Source organism: Aulonocara stuartgranti, assembly GCF_965226115.1.
Source record: "Aulonocara stuartgranti genome assembly, chromosome: 4".
NCBI classification, from domain to species: domain Eukaryota; kingdom Metazoa; phylum Chordata; class Actinopteri; order Cichliformes; family Cichlidae; genus Aulonocara; species Aulonocara stuartgranti.
The window spans coordinates 36,953,636-36,968,564 of record NC_138942.1 but is presented as its reverse complement, the minus strand read 5'-3'; the positions used below and the strand labels follow the sequence as shown (position 1 = coordinate 36,968,564).

The following is a 14,929-nucleotide window of genomic DNA, read 5'->3' as shown; positions in this document are numbered from 1 at the left end:
CATGTAAAGGAGTCATCACAGCTCTCTGACCTCGTTGCTCCAGGTTCACCACTGAAGTTTGGAACGTCGCCTTTGGACCCGTCACTCCTCACAGACGGACAGCTGGACCCTGCAGACTGTGACCTCTGACCTCTGCAGACACAAACATGATTGAAGCAGCTGTGATCACACAGACTGCAGATAATGCAGCTGTTTCCTGTCAGTAACATCCTCTTAGATTAGAGTTCAGCTTTTTACAGGAAAACTGGACAAAACTGATTTTTGTTACAAACTCATTTTCATTTCCTCTCAGCTCACAAACACAGTCAGACAATCAACCAGAGTCAACACTGATTATAATGTCAGTGCAGAATTATTTCTGTTACTCAGTGAGTTCAGCTCTCTGACCTCGTTGCTCCAGGTTCACCACTGAAGGCTGGAGGTCGTTCTTTGGACCAGTCACTCCTCACAGACGGACAGCTGGACCCTGCAGACTCTGCTCTGTCCTCCTCTTCCTCCATCATCATCTTCAGTCAGTCTGAGAGGTAAACCACAAACACTCAGTGAGTTCACATTAACAGGAGGAACTGAGTTACAGTCGCTGACCTCTGACCTGTCATGTGACCATGAAACCAGGTCAATATGTCTGTAGGTTCAGTCATCCAGGTCATGTGATCTAAGGAGCTTGGAGAGAAAAGAGATGTCTTTAAGTTTCTGGAAGACGTTTCATCTGAGAAGCTTCTTCAGCTCTAAAACCAAACGGTGGAGAGTCCCAGATATTTAAACCTGAGAGGGAAAGAAAGCATGTCGCTGACCCACCACTGATGTTATTTCAAGGAGGAAACTGAGAGCCTTTGCACCAGGAGCACAAACATCAGCTCCAGCAATGATCCACTGATGTGTTTTTATTCCATGTATGAATGTTGTTATTGACAGAGATGACGTTTGTGTGTCAGTGATGCAGTGACTGTTGTTGTTACCTGTACAGGCTGGTTAGACTCTATGAAACAGATCATACAGATCTCTGCATGTTAGAAGAGACTATTAAAGGTCATGAATGAGACAAAGGCAGGGAGGCGTCCTTTACAGCTAAACAGCAGAGTGAGAGAACAGCCAGCACCTCTACATTTATCACATTATACAGCACATGTATGATACTGACAGGGATGAGAAGAATTTAGTGATTCTGATCCCATCATTGATATTACTTATTGATTCTCAGTAGCTCTGCTCTGACAGTCACCACCATCACTGAGCAGCATATCAAAGACATTTGTGCACATTAACTGCATGTTGTGGCTCAAATGTTTGTGCATGTTGGAGGCATTTCCTCTTTGTTGTGATCAGTGTTGGTCATTACTCAAAACAGTCATTATTACACATATTACACAGAACACTTTGATTAAAAGTAATGGAGTACGTTACTTCATTACTCCTCATAACATTACTTTGATGTTACTGTGTGAAATGAACAAATGAGCATGTAACAACATAAAGCTGAGGTACAGCCCCACACACCAACACAGATCCTGATGAGGTCACGTGATGTTTCTCTGAGTGTTTATGAACACAAATCAAAGATGAAACAGCACAAAGACACTTCAAAGTGATTCTACTGTAGAAACATGAACAGGTAGAAACCTGCAGCCTGACTGCTCATCACTTTGTTACCTGTTCAAGTTCAGCAGCAGCAGCTCACTTTATCACGGTGCTGGTCTGGGGTCAGTGTTTACTCAGCTTTAACCTCACTCTGGGTTCTTGGCTAGCCTAGCTTTAGCTTAGTGTTAGCATGCTGTGTGCTAGCTTAGCGTCAGAGCTCTGCAGGTGTCTCGTGTGTAAATATTAATCACAGTGACAGTAAAGGAGGTAAAGGGCTGTGACGTCATCACGTACGCTGCGTCCTCTGTGGGCTCTGAGTGAACTCAAAGTACAAACTACAAGTACACAAACACGAACGTAGCTCAGAGTGGCGGACACACTCGGCCTCGTTGGTCCAGCTGTGAGTCCGTTACCGTGAACTATGGAGCGGCAGATTTGTGCTGAACTAAGCTGCACACAGCTGATGTTAGCCAGGAAACATTACACACTGACTTTAATGGAGAGACCGGAAATACAAACACACACAGTTTGTTGTGTGAAGAAATCAAACACGAGCTGAACAAACAGTAAAGTTCCTAAAGACAAACTGTTAAAGGAGGAAACAAAGCAAACTTACAGTTTCTTCACACACCAACAACAAGCTCCACTCCACACCTGGACACTAAACACGGACACACAGGTGAGCTGCTTCCTGGAAGGAGGCGGGGCTCCACCTGAAACTCAGCACAGGTGGGAGGGGCTCAGCTCTGTGTGTGCTGATGTGTTAACTTTAAAAATATGCCGTCTGACTGCTCAGACTGAGTCAGAGTAAAGTTCACATGCTGACGTGTGGAGACATGAAACCTTGTTGTAGCTGCAGGTGTGAACACACTGATCCCAGATCAGCTCTGCTGTATTTGTAACATGAACATTTCTGCTGCAAAGCTTCAAATGTTCAGCATGTTTCTCTGTTTCCAGTCTATAGATCCAGTCACACTTTCTACCTTCACCTGTGCAGTAAAGACTGAGAGCAGAGCTGAAAGCAAGCGTCCAATCAGTGAGCAGCATCAACACCTGAGCTTCATTCAGACTCTGTTATTGAAGATGTTGTTGGTACAAAGTTCATCTGCTGCTCACATGAATCCATGAAAGATTTATTTCACTGATGTTTCTTCAAAGCTCATTTCAACCTGTTGAAGTCATGAATGAAAGTGCAGACTGAGAGTGGATCACATGATGTTTGAGGTGTGTCATGTGACATGTTCAGTATTGTCACACATGTCTAGATTGTCCCTGATATCATAACTGCTCAAACACTGATGATTATATTTGAAGAATTATTCCTGATGGCAGCAAAGTTTGAATGGAGCTCTCTGTCTGTGCTGATTTGTCGCCCTCTGGAGGTCAAAGCACAAACTGCATGATGTCACTGTAACCACCACAGTGACAGGAAGTGTTTTTATGACTGAAACACTGAAATGATGCTAACGGCTGTCGTTAGGCTCACTGACAGCAGTGCTGATGTGTTCATGTCAAACACTGGCTCAGGTCAGACTCCTTCATCCTTCTCCAGCGTGAGGCCGCCCTCAGACCCACAGGAGCTCTGACCTTTGACCTCCTGACCCTAACCATTTTAGTCTTGTTGCATCTGCAAATCCATCCAAACTGTAGCCGAGCAAAAGAAGCTGGAAGTTGTTCTATGAATGATGTTGTTGAAGGAGCTTGGAAAGAAAAGCGTCTGGACTTCTTTAAGTTGCTTGAAGAGGGACATGGACGTCTTAACGCCCACTTACATCCTGGGACATTTGATCACAGGAAATCACATGATGGGGTGGGGCTAGATCTCACAATGGGTTCACCCAAAACCTTGGCTGATTGAGACCCACACCCGTTCTCACACCGTGGCTCGTGTGATTAGGTAGAGGATCAACAGGGGCTCCGTGTCCCTGAATTTAAACTGAATCTAAACACACCGTGCACAATGCCAAGTTAGATAATGGTTAAAAGAACAAGATAAGAATAAATAAAAAGATAAAATAAGGATAAGAAATAACTTAAAAAAATAAAATAAAAAGATAAATAACTGCAAATAAGTACAAATAAGTAAGTGAAGACACGTGTGGTCTGCAGATGTCGATGTACATGGATGTACATGGAGTTTAATGTGCAAAATGAACTTAGTGTGCAAAGTGACCTGATGTGCAAACTGCAGTTTGAGGTCGGTCAGCTGTTCAGGAGTCTGATAGCAGTGGGGAAGATGGAGTTGTTGAGTCTGGATGTTCTACATTTCACACTTCTGAACCTTCGTCTCGAGGGCAGAGGTGTGTCTCTCCTCTGGACTCTGTGATGGTAGCTGCTCTGCAGAGAGGGCAGCGGGGTCCTGATGATCTTCTCCACAGTTGTTATCACTCTCTGCAGGCGTTTGCGGTTTGCAGTAGTGCTGCCGTACCATGCAGTGATGCAGCTGTCAGGCTGCTCTCCACAGTGCAGCTGTAGAACCTGCTGAGGATCTTGGCCAACATACCAAATTTCCTCAGCCTCCTCAGGAAATACAGCAGCTGCTGAGCCTTCTTGACCAGCTGTGTGAGTTTGAGTCCCTCACTGACTCAAACTCCTTCAGTGACACTTGCAGCCTTGCAGATTAGTTTGCTGATCCTGATGCATCTCTGGAGCTGATGCTGTCCCCCAGCAGACAACAACAACATAGATGCTCTCACTAGTCCACTTTACCCTCTAATCACATCTCTGACATCTGCAGGTTGCTCCATAGAGACTCTTGTGCAATGCCAGGTGTTTGTGTTTGTCTGTAGGTACACATTAGATATGACCATAGACGCACACACACAAGTGAACACAGCAGCACAGATGGTTTCCACCTGCTTCCCTCTTTCTTCACACAACTGTGAGGATGATGAAGAGGTTTCAGGACGAGGTGGTCAGCAAGCACAGGATAAAGCAGGGCCATGAAACTCTCTGGTGCAGCAGATGTTTAATCAGACTCAGCTTTAGGCTTCTTTTCCCACCTGGCAGCAAAGTAACAGCTTCACTAATGTGAACAGTCACAATGTTAAACGTTTCTATATCTTCATATATTTTTATCTGTTGATGCTGCAGAATAAAGTCTGTTAACAGAGTGCAGGATGTGTAGAGCAGGTCCAGCTCTCCCTTTACTGTGTCCACTTTCATCAGCCCCTGTGAAGTGACACAGAGTGCATGTGTGTCTGTCAGCTGTTGTTTGTTGTGAAGGATGGAACAAATGAACACACACTTTTAGAGAAATCTGAAAAAGCAACACGTGCTTGGGCTCCTTCTGTGCTCGTCTTCATTAATGCTGATCTTTCTTTCCTGTTTGTTCTTTGGCACAAGCTTCAGTCTTTTCTCCCAGGGCTCCTTCACACTTAGAAACACACCTACATTCATTTATACACAAACATCATGAAACAAAGGCTTTGTAAAAGAGGACACGAGATCCTCTCTGAACAGCACATTCATATCAAACACAGGACTGAACAGGATATACTGAGTCTGTGCTGTTTTCATTGTTACTTGCTGAGTATTTTTCCAGTGTTTGAAATGTGACTCAAGTCTGATTCTTCTACTGTGTGTGAACTCTAAGCAGCTGCATTAAACAGCTGCTTTTCAAACCAGGCTCAATCCTATGACTCTGTGAATGTAAACTTTTGTCACCTGCATGAATAACAATCCTTGATCTAGTCAGGACTGCAGTGCTCCTGTGATCCCAGCTTATAGATGGAGGCTAGCATGAGAGGCTCAGCAGCTAAAGCAGCACACCTGGGTCTCCCAGCCTATTAAAAGCAGCCCTTTGCTTCACCTGCTTCACTAAACATTATTATTATTATTTAAGCAGAGTGGTGTGATTCATGTAGGCATTGCTGTGTGACAGGAGGACTTTTCTTGAAACAGCTCGTGTGACGTGAGCTGACGTAAAAACAGTGATGTTAGCTTGATTCTCTTGGCTAAAACTATTTTAAAAAGAGGGTCAATCATGCAAATCTGCCAATAGAAGCCAAAGTTACAGCCCCTCAGAGTTTAAAGAGAAAAGGCCCGTTTCCAACACTCGGTTGTGCAAAGGGAAACAGGCCCACAGTGCCTGAGTGTGTGGGTAATTCTTCAAATAATATTCAAAAGCAAACATTTTTAAGCATGTAAATAAAATTCAATCATTTCTGCTCTTCAATACCTAAGAAATGAAAACTGGCAGATGGTCCCAAAATGTGAAACGCCTGGCTATCTGTGCATTTAGTGCTGCAAGTTTTCACTGTTTACCTTCAGAAGCATAAATCTCTGCACAGATAATGTTCATATGTGGATTCCTGGTTTTCTGCAGTTAATTGTGACCCAAAGCGTATTTTTAAAGTGGTTCCAGGCAATAAAGTCTAAAAATAAATACATCTACTTCCTTTTTCTGTGTTCCAGCCTCAGTGACTCTGACACAGTGCTGTAATATTTACACCTCTGATGAAAGCAGAGTTTGTAGTTGCAGAGAAATACTCGACTCATTTTGGGCATTTACGAGCAGGAACCTCAGAAAGCCCCTCGCTGCTTCACTGGTTAAGAAGCAAAGCAAACATTAGTTCACAGTGATGTTAATTAAGGCCCAAAGTTTAGGAACGAACGTCAGCACTTCACTAATGAATGTAATGCTGATTCATGTGCTTGTTTTGTAATGTGCATGTTGTGCGTTGCTATTTCCCATATTCTTTGGCACTGATAGATGAAGAGTCTCAGGCAGGACCGAGGCTGCCAGCTGCTGACAGTGAGCAGGGAGAGAGCAGCAGAAGCTGGGCAAGAGCAGGGCACCTTCAGCCCCCTTCATCAGTCAGAAATCATTTGGGTGTCTGTGTGAAATGTCTGATTTTTAAAATCTTTTTGTAGACATATTTATTAAATGTTTAACAATTATATAGAAGAAAGACAATGTAAAGAACAAAACATGACAAAACCAAAATGAGTTGAAGTTATGAACTGTTTCTGAGACACAAATAACACCAGGATCCTTTTTGTGTAGCTGACAGCTGGTAACTGTGCAGGGGCGGGTCTAGCAAAGTGTTGCCAGGGGGGCAGGTAGGGCATTAACAGGGAGAGGGGGGCACAAAGAAATACTTTTCTTTCTTGTTCTCATTTAAAATGCTTTTAATAAATAATTATCTGAATCTTACAACAAACGATTTCATCTGATGTAAAATGTATAGAAATCCATTATTGTACATAGTCATTTTTTAGGGTCCCATCATAATTTCTTCAGAAGTAAGTACTGCATATGATGCCAGTGTTTCCCACATTTTCTAGATTCTGCACCAGTACTGTGTGTAAAATGCATCAAAAAGTCCGTTTGATTCTTTCTCAGCTGTCTTTCTGTCTCCTTTCACTTTTTAAAGGTTGCCATGTTAGAAAACATATTTTGCCCTGCCGTGCTGTTTATTGATGTGGCAAATGAAAGGTTTATGAAAACATATCTAAATCTGTCATCAGTAATCAGCAATGATCATGTCTCACCTCTAGTCTCTGTCTTAATGTCAGGTTTCCACCGTGTGTTGTAGATGTTCAGGAGGTTAACTCGACCAACAGTCTACTTCCTGTTTAGAATACCAGGACAGGGAGGATGGTGCAGGTTTAAGTTTATTAGACTGATGCATGTATACCAACAAGACAGCGTCCATCACTGTGACAACAGCGTTTGTTTTCATTCAAAGGCTTCATGGTTTTTCCTTTAATACCTGGGGGGCCGGTCTCCAGTCAAAATGCCCGGGACCATTTTTTGTCCCAGTCCAGCCCTGGTGTCAGATCTGCATGCAGTGTCAATGAGACGATCAACAACAGATCAGACAAAACACTCAGGCGGACACTCCTCTGTAGAAGGAAACATGGAAAGTGTGAGGTAATCAGTGCACAACATCACTTTGTATTTCAGGCTGTTTTTATATAGAACTTCAGCACCAATGTAAAAGTTCTGGTTTGAGGAAGATGAAGAACATTTTCAGGAAGGATGCCGTCTGCAAGCAGAGCTGCTTGAACCTCAGCGCTGAGGTCCAGACTACTTCCTGTGAAGCCACGTGATGTAAATCTGCTGCTGTAACTTCACAGTTTACTGAAGCTAAATGCAACGTTACCATATAATCTGTTTTCAACAAAGGTTTCACTCCGTCCGGTGTTGATGGAATGATTCAGGCCGTACTCGTCAGGCTTCCCGTCGACCACACGCATTTCAGTCACAAACCCCGTGACTGACAACAAGGGAAACAGCAGAAGAAAAGATGTGGAAAATACTGGATGATGATGATGGAGGATTAACCGCGGTGGTTAAACTGTTTCCTGTCTTTGTGGGCGTACTCACAGGGAAGTTTCCAGGCACGTCAGTCTTGGTGGCTAAAGTCTCCATTTTCCAACATGTATCGCTACAGGTGCAAAGACACAACATTAATCATCAGTGTAAATATTTTAATGCTGTCCAAACGGTGTTTGCTTTGTCTGTCCTCTCGCACTCAGAGGAAACGAGGACGCCACCTTCAACCCATCTTCAGTTGGCTCAACCATGGCCGGACTTCCTGTTGGCTTTGTGACAGCAAACCACTTGAAATGAGAGCAAACTGCAGTCAAGCACCACTTACAGCAACCTGTGGACACGCAAATGGAAAGCACTGAGAATCATACAGAAGCATAAGAGCTGTTTATTGTAACACGTGTGTGTGTGTGTGTGTGTGTGTGTGTGTGTGTGTGTGTGTGTGTGTGTGTGTGTGTGTGTGTGTGTGTGTGTGTGTGTGTGTGTGTGTGCACATTAATAACACACTGATGTATGTTAGTTTGATTTATGCTATATCTGAGAAAACAATTGCAGAATTTTACATCAAAGTTTCCAAAGCTGATGTTTTGTTGTTCACTCTGTTTTATATTCATATAGTTTGTTGTTTTTAAATCAGTGGACAAAATAAATATTATCACACAAAATCCAGGGTGAAACATAACCAAATAACCTAAATGGTGAAGTCATTATAGAAGTACATGTTGCAAAGGTCAGCCTCCTGTATAGACTGCTAAACTGTCTGGGGGGGCCCTGCCTGTCCTCGTTGGATAAGCTCCACCCCTTTTCCATAAGACGGAGACATTTGTATGAAAATAGATGGGCAGTAAAATAAAAAATAAAAAATATTATGGATGACTCTGTAAATCAAAGTCGGCCTGAGGCAGAAGCAGAAACCATGAGGAGCACAGCACCACTCCCAGAAGGGCACGAAGTGAAGCCATAGCTGCTGAAGAGTGAAGACGTGATGATGGAGGAGATCACAGATGAAGATCTGCTGCCTGCTGACTCTTTATATAGAAGAGTGAGACTATCTCCCCACCAGCAGCTGCACTTATACAAACCCCAGGTGCTGGGATGGCTTTGAACATGTGACATTTTCTGCAAACACATGGACAGTTTCATAAGCACAAAGATTATTCCTGCAGCGGCAGAATCGTATCCACTGTGTGAGAGGTGAACGTCAGACAGTTCTTAGAAAATGTAGTTTCTCTTTAAGCTTTTAACGTCTCTTTTACCCCCATTTGTCTAAAACTACTTGACAGCCCTTCATGTCAGAGGTTTATTACCTGTGCAGGATGGAGCACATGGTCTCAGTCAGGCTGGACACGATCACTCCTACAGGAAGTAAATGTGATTTTATTTCACCTGTGAAATGATGAAAAACAGCAGAATAGCTCACGCTAACAAACGGGTGTTGAAATGTTTCATTTTCTGCTGTTTCACAGGTCAAAAAGGGCGTCGAAGCAAACTGAAGCTGAGCTGCTGCTGCTGTTGTAGTGCAGCATCTGCTGTGTGCTTCATCAGAGAACCTTCTGTACACAGCAGACAGAGGCTGCTGCCACTGAAGTCCATCTGCTAGAGAGCTTTAAACACTGGTTATTGAAGTGGCTTTGATGATACTGATACACAGTCTTTGCTGCTGTCACAGGACAGGGATCCACCAGGGAGTAGTTGTCAGGATAAAGAGCCTTCGCTTCTCTAAATATAAACTGGATACTTGTAGGAAACTTTGGGAAGCAGCATTTTTCCTCATATCGTCTAAACTGAAGTTAGCTCAGGTGCTTCTTCCATACTTGCTCTGCAGAAAGCCAAAGAGTTTGGAGCTCTGCAAACATTTGCAGCACAGCTGGATGTTTGTAACTTTGGTCACCTCTGTATCATCCCTCAGATTCTTTCTGCACAGCTTTGAAACCACGACAGCACGAGTGATGCTGAGGAGACGTCCAGTTTAAACAGACCTTTATTCCTGGAACACAAACACATGAAGTGATGCTGCTAAAGAAGAACATTTAATCGCACTAATGAATCAAGCATCTGTTTGTCTGTCAGTCTGTCAACAGTTCCTCTGATCGACTTCAGACTTGGTGGGTATTTTGTTTTTGCAGCGGTCAAAGTCGATCAGCGTGTTGCTTTGTCTGCTGTAAATCTGCCTGTACAAAGGGAAACATGCATGTTTTAGATGCAAACTCACAACATGGCTGCATTTTTGTGATTATGTGTATTTTATATTGATTTATTCTATTATGTTTTGTATATGAATCTTTACAAGTGTGTCGATACAAAGGCTTGATTAAAACAAAGGTCTCAGCTGTGCTGTTAGGGATGCTCTCATATTTGTTTCAAATGTAATAAATCAAAGGATTTCAGGCTTTTCATCCTTTTTATTTGTTTGGTTCTAACAGCAGCTGGATAAAAACATGCAGGTGATGAATATAATTGTGTGATATTATGAGCATTGTGAATAAAGAAAGAGCAGAGATAGTAAAAAGGAAACAGGTGATGGACGTGAGATTTTCAGAACAAAAGCTCCTCAGTGAGACGATCACCTGGACACAAGGTCAGGCAGCTGGGACTCATCTAGAGAGCAAAATGGAAAAGTGATCTGTGCAGAACATCACTGTTGATTGCAGTTATTTACATCAGACTTCTTCTCTGAGATAAGAGCACCGTTTGTGGGAAAGATGACAGTATTTCCAGGCTGGATGCTGTTTGCAGGGAGAACTGAATGAAAGTCTCCTGCACCTCAGCGCTGAGGTCCACACCTGTGAACACAGATGAGGTCAATCTGCTGCAGCACGTAGAGCTTTACTGATCAGCAGGTTCAAAGGATTCAGCAGAGCGTAGAGTCAGAGCTAAATGCCACATCACCATAGAGTTTGTTAACAACAGCTTTCTTTGCCCTTTGTCTCGATGGACTGAATCAGGGATACTCGTCATACTTCACCTCAACCACGTCACTGAGAGACCCCAGCCTGACACAGCAGCAGAGATGATGAAAGCAGAAACAGCAAACAGATGCTTCAGTTGTGTTTCTCTGTGTGTGTGCGCTCACGCCCACTTGTGTGTGTGAACTTTCCACGTACCTCAGCTTGTTTCTCCAACATGAGCCATCAGGGCTGAAAAACATCACTAACACATGAATTCTTTCTCTTTTTGTTATCACCTGTGATCATGTGTCTCATGTTTCTGTCATTCACCAGTTCTTGTAGAGTTACGTGTAACTAGACTTCTGTGGGACGTAAATGATTGTTTTGTATGCAGATCTGTACAAAGGATGGAAACACTTGATTACAAAGGAGATCTCAGCTGTGTTGTTGTGGATGGACTTCAACGTATTTGTTAAAAAAGAGAATAAAGCAAAGTGTTTTAGCTGTTTGGGAGTTTTTGTTTGATTCCATTCAGTTTTATTTCTATGGAGTCAAATAATAAGAAAGGCTCTAGAACAGCCCTGAGTTTGTCCAGGTGACACTCCTCTGAAGAACAAAGACAAAGAGGAAGAAGGGGACTCGTTTTCAAGTCTTGTTTCTTTCAAAATAAAAGCTGAAATGTTTTGGAAGCATGATAATATTTCAGCCAGGATGCCGTCTCCAAGGAGACCTGCACCTCAGCGCTGAGCTCCACATCACGCCCTGTGAAAGCACAGATATAAATCTGCTGCAGTGAGAAGAACTTTACCCAACACAAGTGTAGAAGTAGACATTTGACTTTACCTACAACCTGTTAACAACAAAGCTTTCATTGCCTCTGCTGTTGATGTCATGTAGGACTAATCATACTTCACATCAGCCATGCACACGTCAGAGGATCTCCAGGCTTTCAGTAATAAAGCCAAGCAGATGATGTGAACATAGCAATAGTAAAACATGCATCATAATCAGCTGTATGTGTCGACTATGTGGCACCTCAGTCTTGTTGGCATGAAGAAAAGTTGTGTAACATGTAGCATAAGGGCTGCAAAGACATCATGTAGACAGCAGTCGTCTGTTAGTCGTAACGTATCTCCTGTTAAAGAGTTAAATGTGCGTTCTCCATCTCTGTCCTCTCACAGCTCGCCGTACACCAACTCCAGCTGTGGTAACCATGGCTGTGCCCATCAACACGCTGAAGCTGAGACGCCACCCGTCACTATGGCGACTCCAATAGGGTTACCTGTCAGCTGTGGACGCATGAAAGGAAAACAGCAGAAACACAGACATGTTTACTGGAACATTTCCTATTGACAGCTTTATGGAAAAGTGGGTTTAAACACTTTTCTATGTTTTATTTTGTTTATTTATGGATTTATTGTGAAAGGAATTTCAAAGGTTTAATTTGACCTTTCCCCTGTTTTTCATACAGACTGGAGACGAATGGATGGTGCTTTCTTTGTTTGTCTAAAGATAATGAATAAAACTCTACAGACATCTTAAACCACCCTCCTTTCTATATATTTTGTTATATAAATGGAAAGTATATAAGACACAAACTGAGCTTATATGATACTAAGGACCCTGGAGGTCAGTCCACCTTTATAATTCAGCACAGCCTGGAGTCTTGGTCTTTTCTTGGATGTTGGTTCCCTTTGTTTCCATCCTCTGTTAAGATGTTTCAGTAATGTTGAGGTCTGGGGAGGCCAATCCATGGCTGACGTCCTGTGATGCTGCATTAGCAGTTTGTTCATAGTGAAAAATGAAGCCACTGCCAATCAGACATTTGCACAGTGGATCAACTTCTGATGGTACTGTCCTGAATTCCACACCTATAATATGTTTGCACGTACTGATGAATATGTGCAGCTGATTTTCAGTCCAGTTCCTGTGTGACAGACGCCAGTCTTTCTGCCTGTGTCCTTCCTTAACAATAGAGCCATCCTTCCACTGAGACTGTTTCTGATGAGGCTTCACTGAGCAGTAGATGGATCCCTCAGCTCATCTAATCGTCCTATTTCTAACACATGACTGTCAGAAACTGTTAATCTGCTGCAGCTCTTTAACTCCTCCACTTCTTTTTTTGTAATCTCTTAGTTTCCTCATCTTTTAAGGTGGCACTGCACACCAGATCCAAAGTCAACATGCTGTTATATGATGGAGTTGAACCTGTAATGGAGTTTGATTTAAACCAATCAGCAATTAAGTGAATGATGATGAGCAAAGATGGTGGAGGTGGTGGATGAAGACCCGGACAGCTGTGGTTGGCTCCTCGTATAGAGCAGAGTGAGGTTGTGTTTGCACATTATTATAAAACCATGTTCACCATATATTTTAGCTGCAGACAATAACATGATTTCTTTGCTGTGGTGATTTTATTCCACTTTGGTAAAATGGGAAACCATCATTTCTTGCTGTAATTCACACATTATTCCAAGAGCCTCAACACGAGCCTTGTAGTCCGACCATATATAGACAAATCAATAGTTGTGTTTGTAACAGCTCACGAACATGAATCGTTCCACATTACTTTGAAATCATTGTAAACTAAACTGGAATAAATGAGTGTTTATATATAGTTTTGTCTCAGCTGTTCATACACAGTGTTTCAGTTCTTATCAGAGTCCCACCGTCTCACTGTGGTGAACCTTTAGCTCTGTTGTAAGCGTGTTGTTAGACCAGGTTTCCCTCATTTAAAAATAATCTCTCATTAGAAATGGACATGATGTCTAAGACATAGAAATGCTTATTATGGGTTCACTTGATGTCACTGAAAAGATGCACATGGGTAACGTGCAGGCCGTCCAGCTCCGAGGTTTATCCCCTCACCTCGAGTCTGCGACACTCTCTCCGTGTCCTCTCAGATAAGGGCGCGCACATTTCTGCACCATCTTCTAAATTACAAAGAGCGATTCACAAAACAGAAGCTCACAAAACACTCATCACAAACCAAAAATGGCTCCACTGAGCGTCAAACTGTCACCAGAATTACTGATAATCTAAAGACTCACAGAACTCATTTTGTCTCATTGTGTCTTAGTTTGAGACATAAGTGCATGATCATAATACTGTGTAGTTAGATGAGACAGAGCTGATGCTTGCTCTTAATTATCCTCTTCATGTTTCCCGAGCCTCAGCAGTGGAAGCTACCATGGATAGAAAGACTATGACTCATCTTAAATCTCAAATCTTTGTCTCCAAAGAGCTGCTGATGTGTCCGATATGATCCACAAGCTTAAACTAGGATTATAAGTGTGTGCAGTGATGTGTGTGAAACCTCTGAGGACTCACACGTGTGTGCTTCAGCCCACACACACATATGAAGCACTGCGACCTCACACAGAAGTGTTTTACACATCCAGCCTGAATCCTGATCATTTCTACAGTTTATTAAGTTCAGCTTCACCTGAACATCAGTGATGAAGCTGCTCTGACTCCATCACAGCTCACAGCTGTTGGAATGAGTCAAACAATGAAGAAGGTTCAGAAACAGCTGATGATTTTACAGAAACATGATGCAAACATGAAAATGGACACATGATTTTTTATTAACAGACACAGTTTATGTTTCACTGTGCATGACGTCATCAACACTGACACTAGGGGGTGCTCATCAGCAGCCTGAGGAACTGTGATAAGGGAGGGAGACGCAGTGTTGTGTGTACTGCAGTCGGACAGAAGGAAAAACTTCCTCCTGAAAACATTTTCATCCTTCCCAAAAGTGTTTGAGTCAAATGTTACAAATATATAAATACAATAAAACACAGGGTCTTACATAAAATTAGTGATGCAGTTGTGCACTGAGCACCTTTCCAATGTTCCTTCCTCAGATGAGTCCAGCTGCTGAACACATTAACATCTGTATGTAAATGTAGCCGAGAACCAACCTGAGCACTGCTGGGAAAATACAAAGGCAACCATCAAAGTGCTGTATTATCTTATTTATTCTGAATGTTGACTTAGATCCACACCACGATTTATGAAACTATAGAACTAAAATAACAACAATCGTCTGCTTCTTTAAAATTTCTTTCATTACATCAAACCAGTGAAAACTGAAAAAAACAAAGAGCTGTTAGCATGTTCAGACCAACTTTGAGACAGAGACTGTAAAGTTCTGCACTTTAAATCCTGCCTGTGTTCC

At 42.6% G+C, this 14,929-nt stretch overlaps 1 protein-coding gene and 1 long non-coding RNA gene across 2 annotated transcripts in view; one reads left to right on the top strand and one right to left on the bottom strand.

The window, feature by feature from the left end:
* Positions 1-2,421, bottom strand: part of LOC309704942 (protein NLRC3-like) — a 101,332-nt gene extending 98,911 nt beyond the window's left edge. Inside the window, exons 1-4 of the mRNA XM_082530461.1 lie at positions 2,195-2,421; positions 593-663; positions 388-517; positions 31-132 (exon numbers count right to left, since the gene is read on the bottom strand). Of these exons, the coding sequence (XP_082386587.1) occupies positions 31-132; positions 388-506 (221 nt within the window). The 5' untranslated portion in view covers positions 507-517; positions 593-663; positions 2,195-2,421. The remainder of the gene's footprint in view (positions 1-30; positions 133-387; positions 518-592; positions 664-2,194) is intronic.
* A 7,353-nt stretch (positions 2,422-9,774) lies between these two features.
* On the top strand, positions 9,775-12,275 carry LOC309705055. The gene is made up of 3 exons (XR_014276464.1): positions 9,775-9,963; positions 11,928-12,114; positions 12,218-12,275. It is a non-coding gene; the product is annotated as an uncharacterized lncRNA (long non-coding RNA).
* Positions 12,276-14,929: the final 2,654 nt, after the last annotated feature.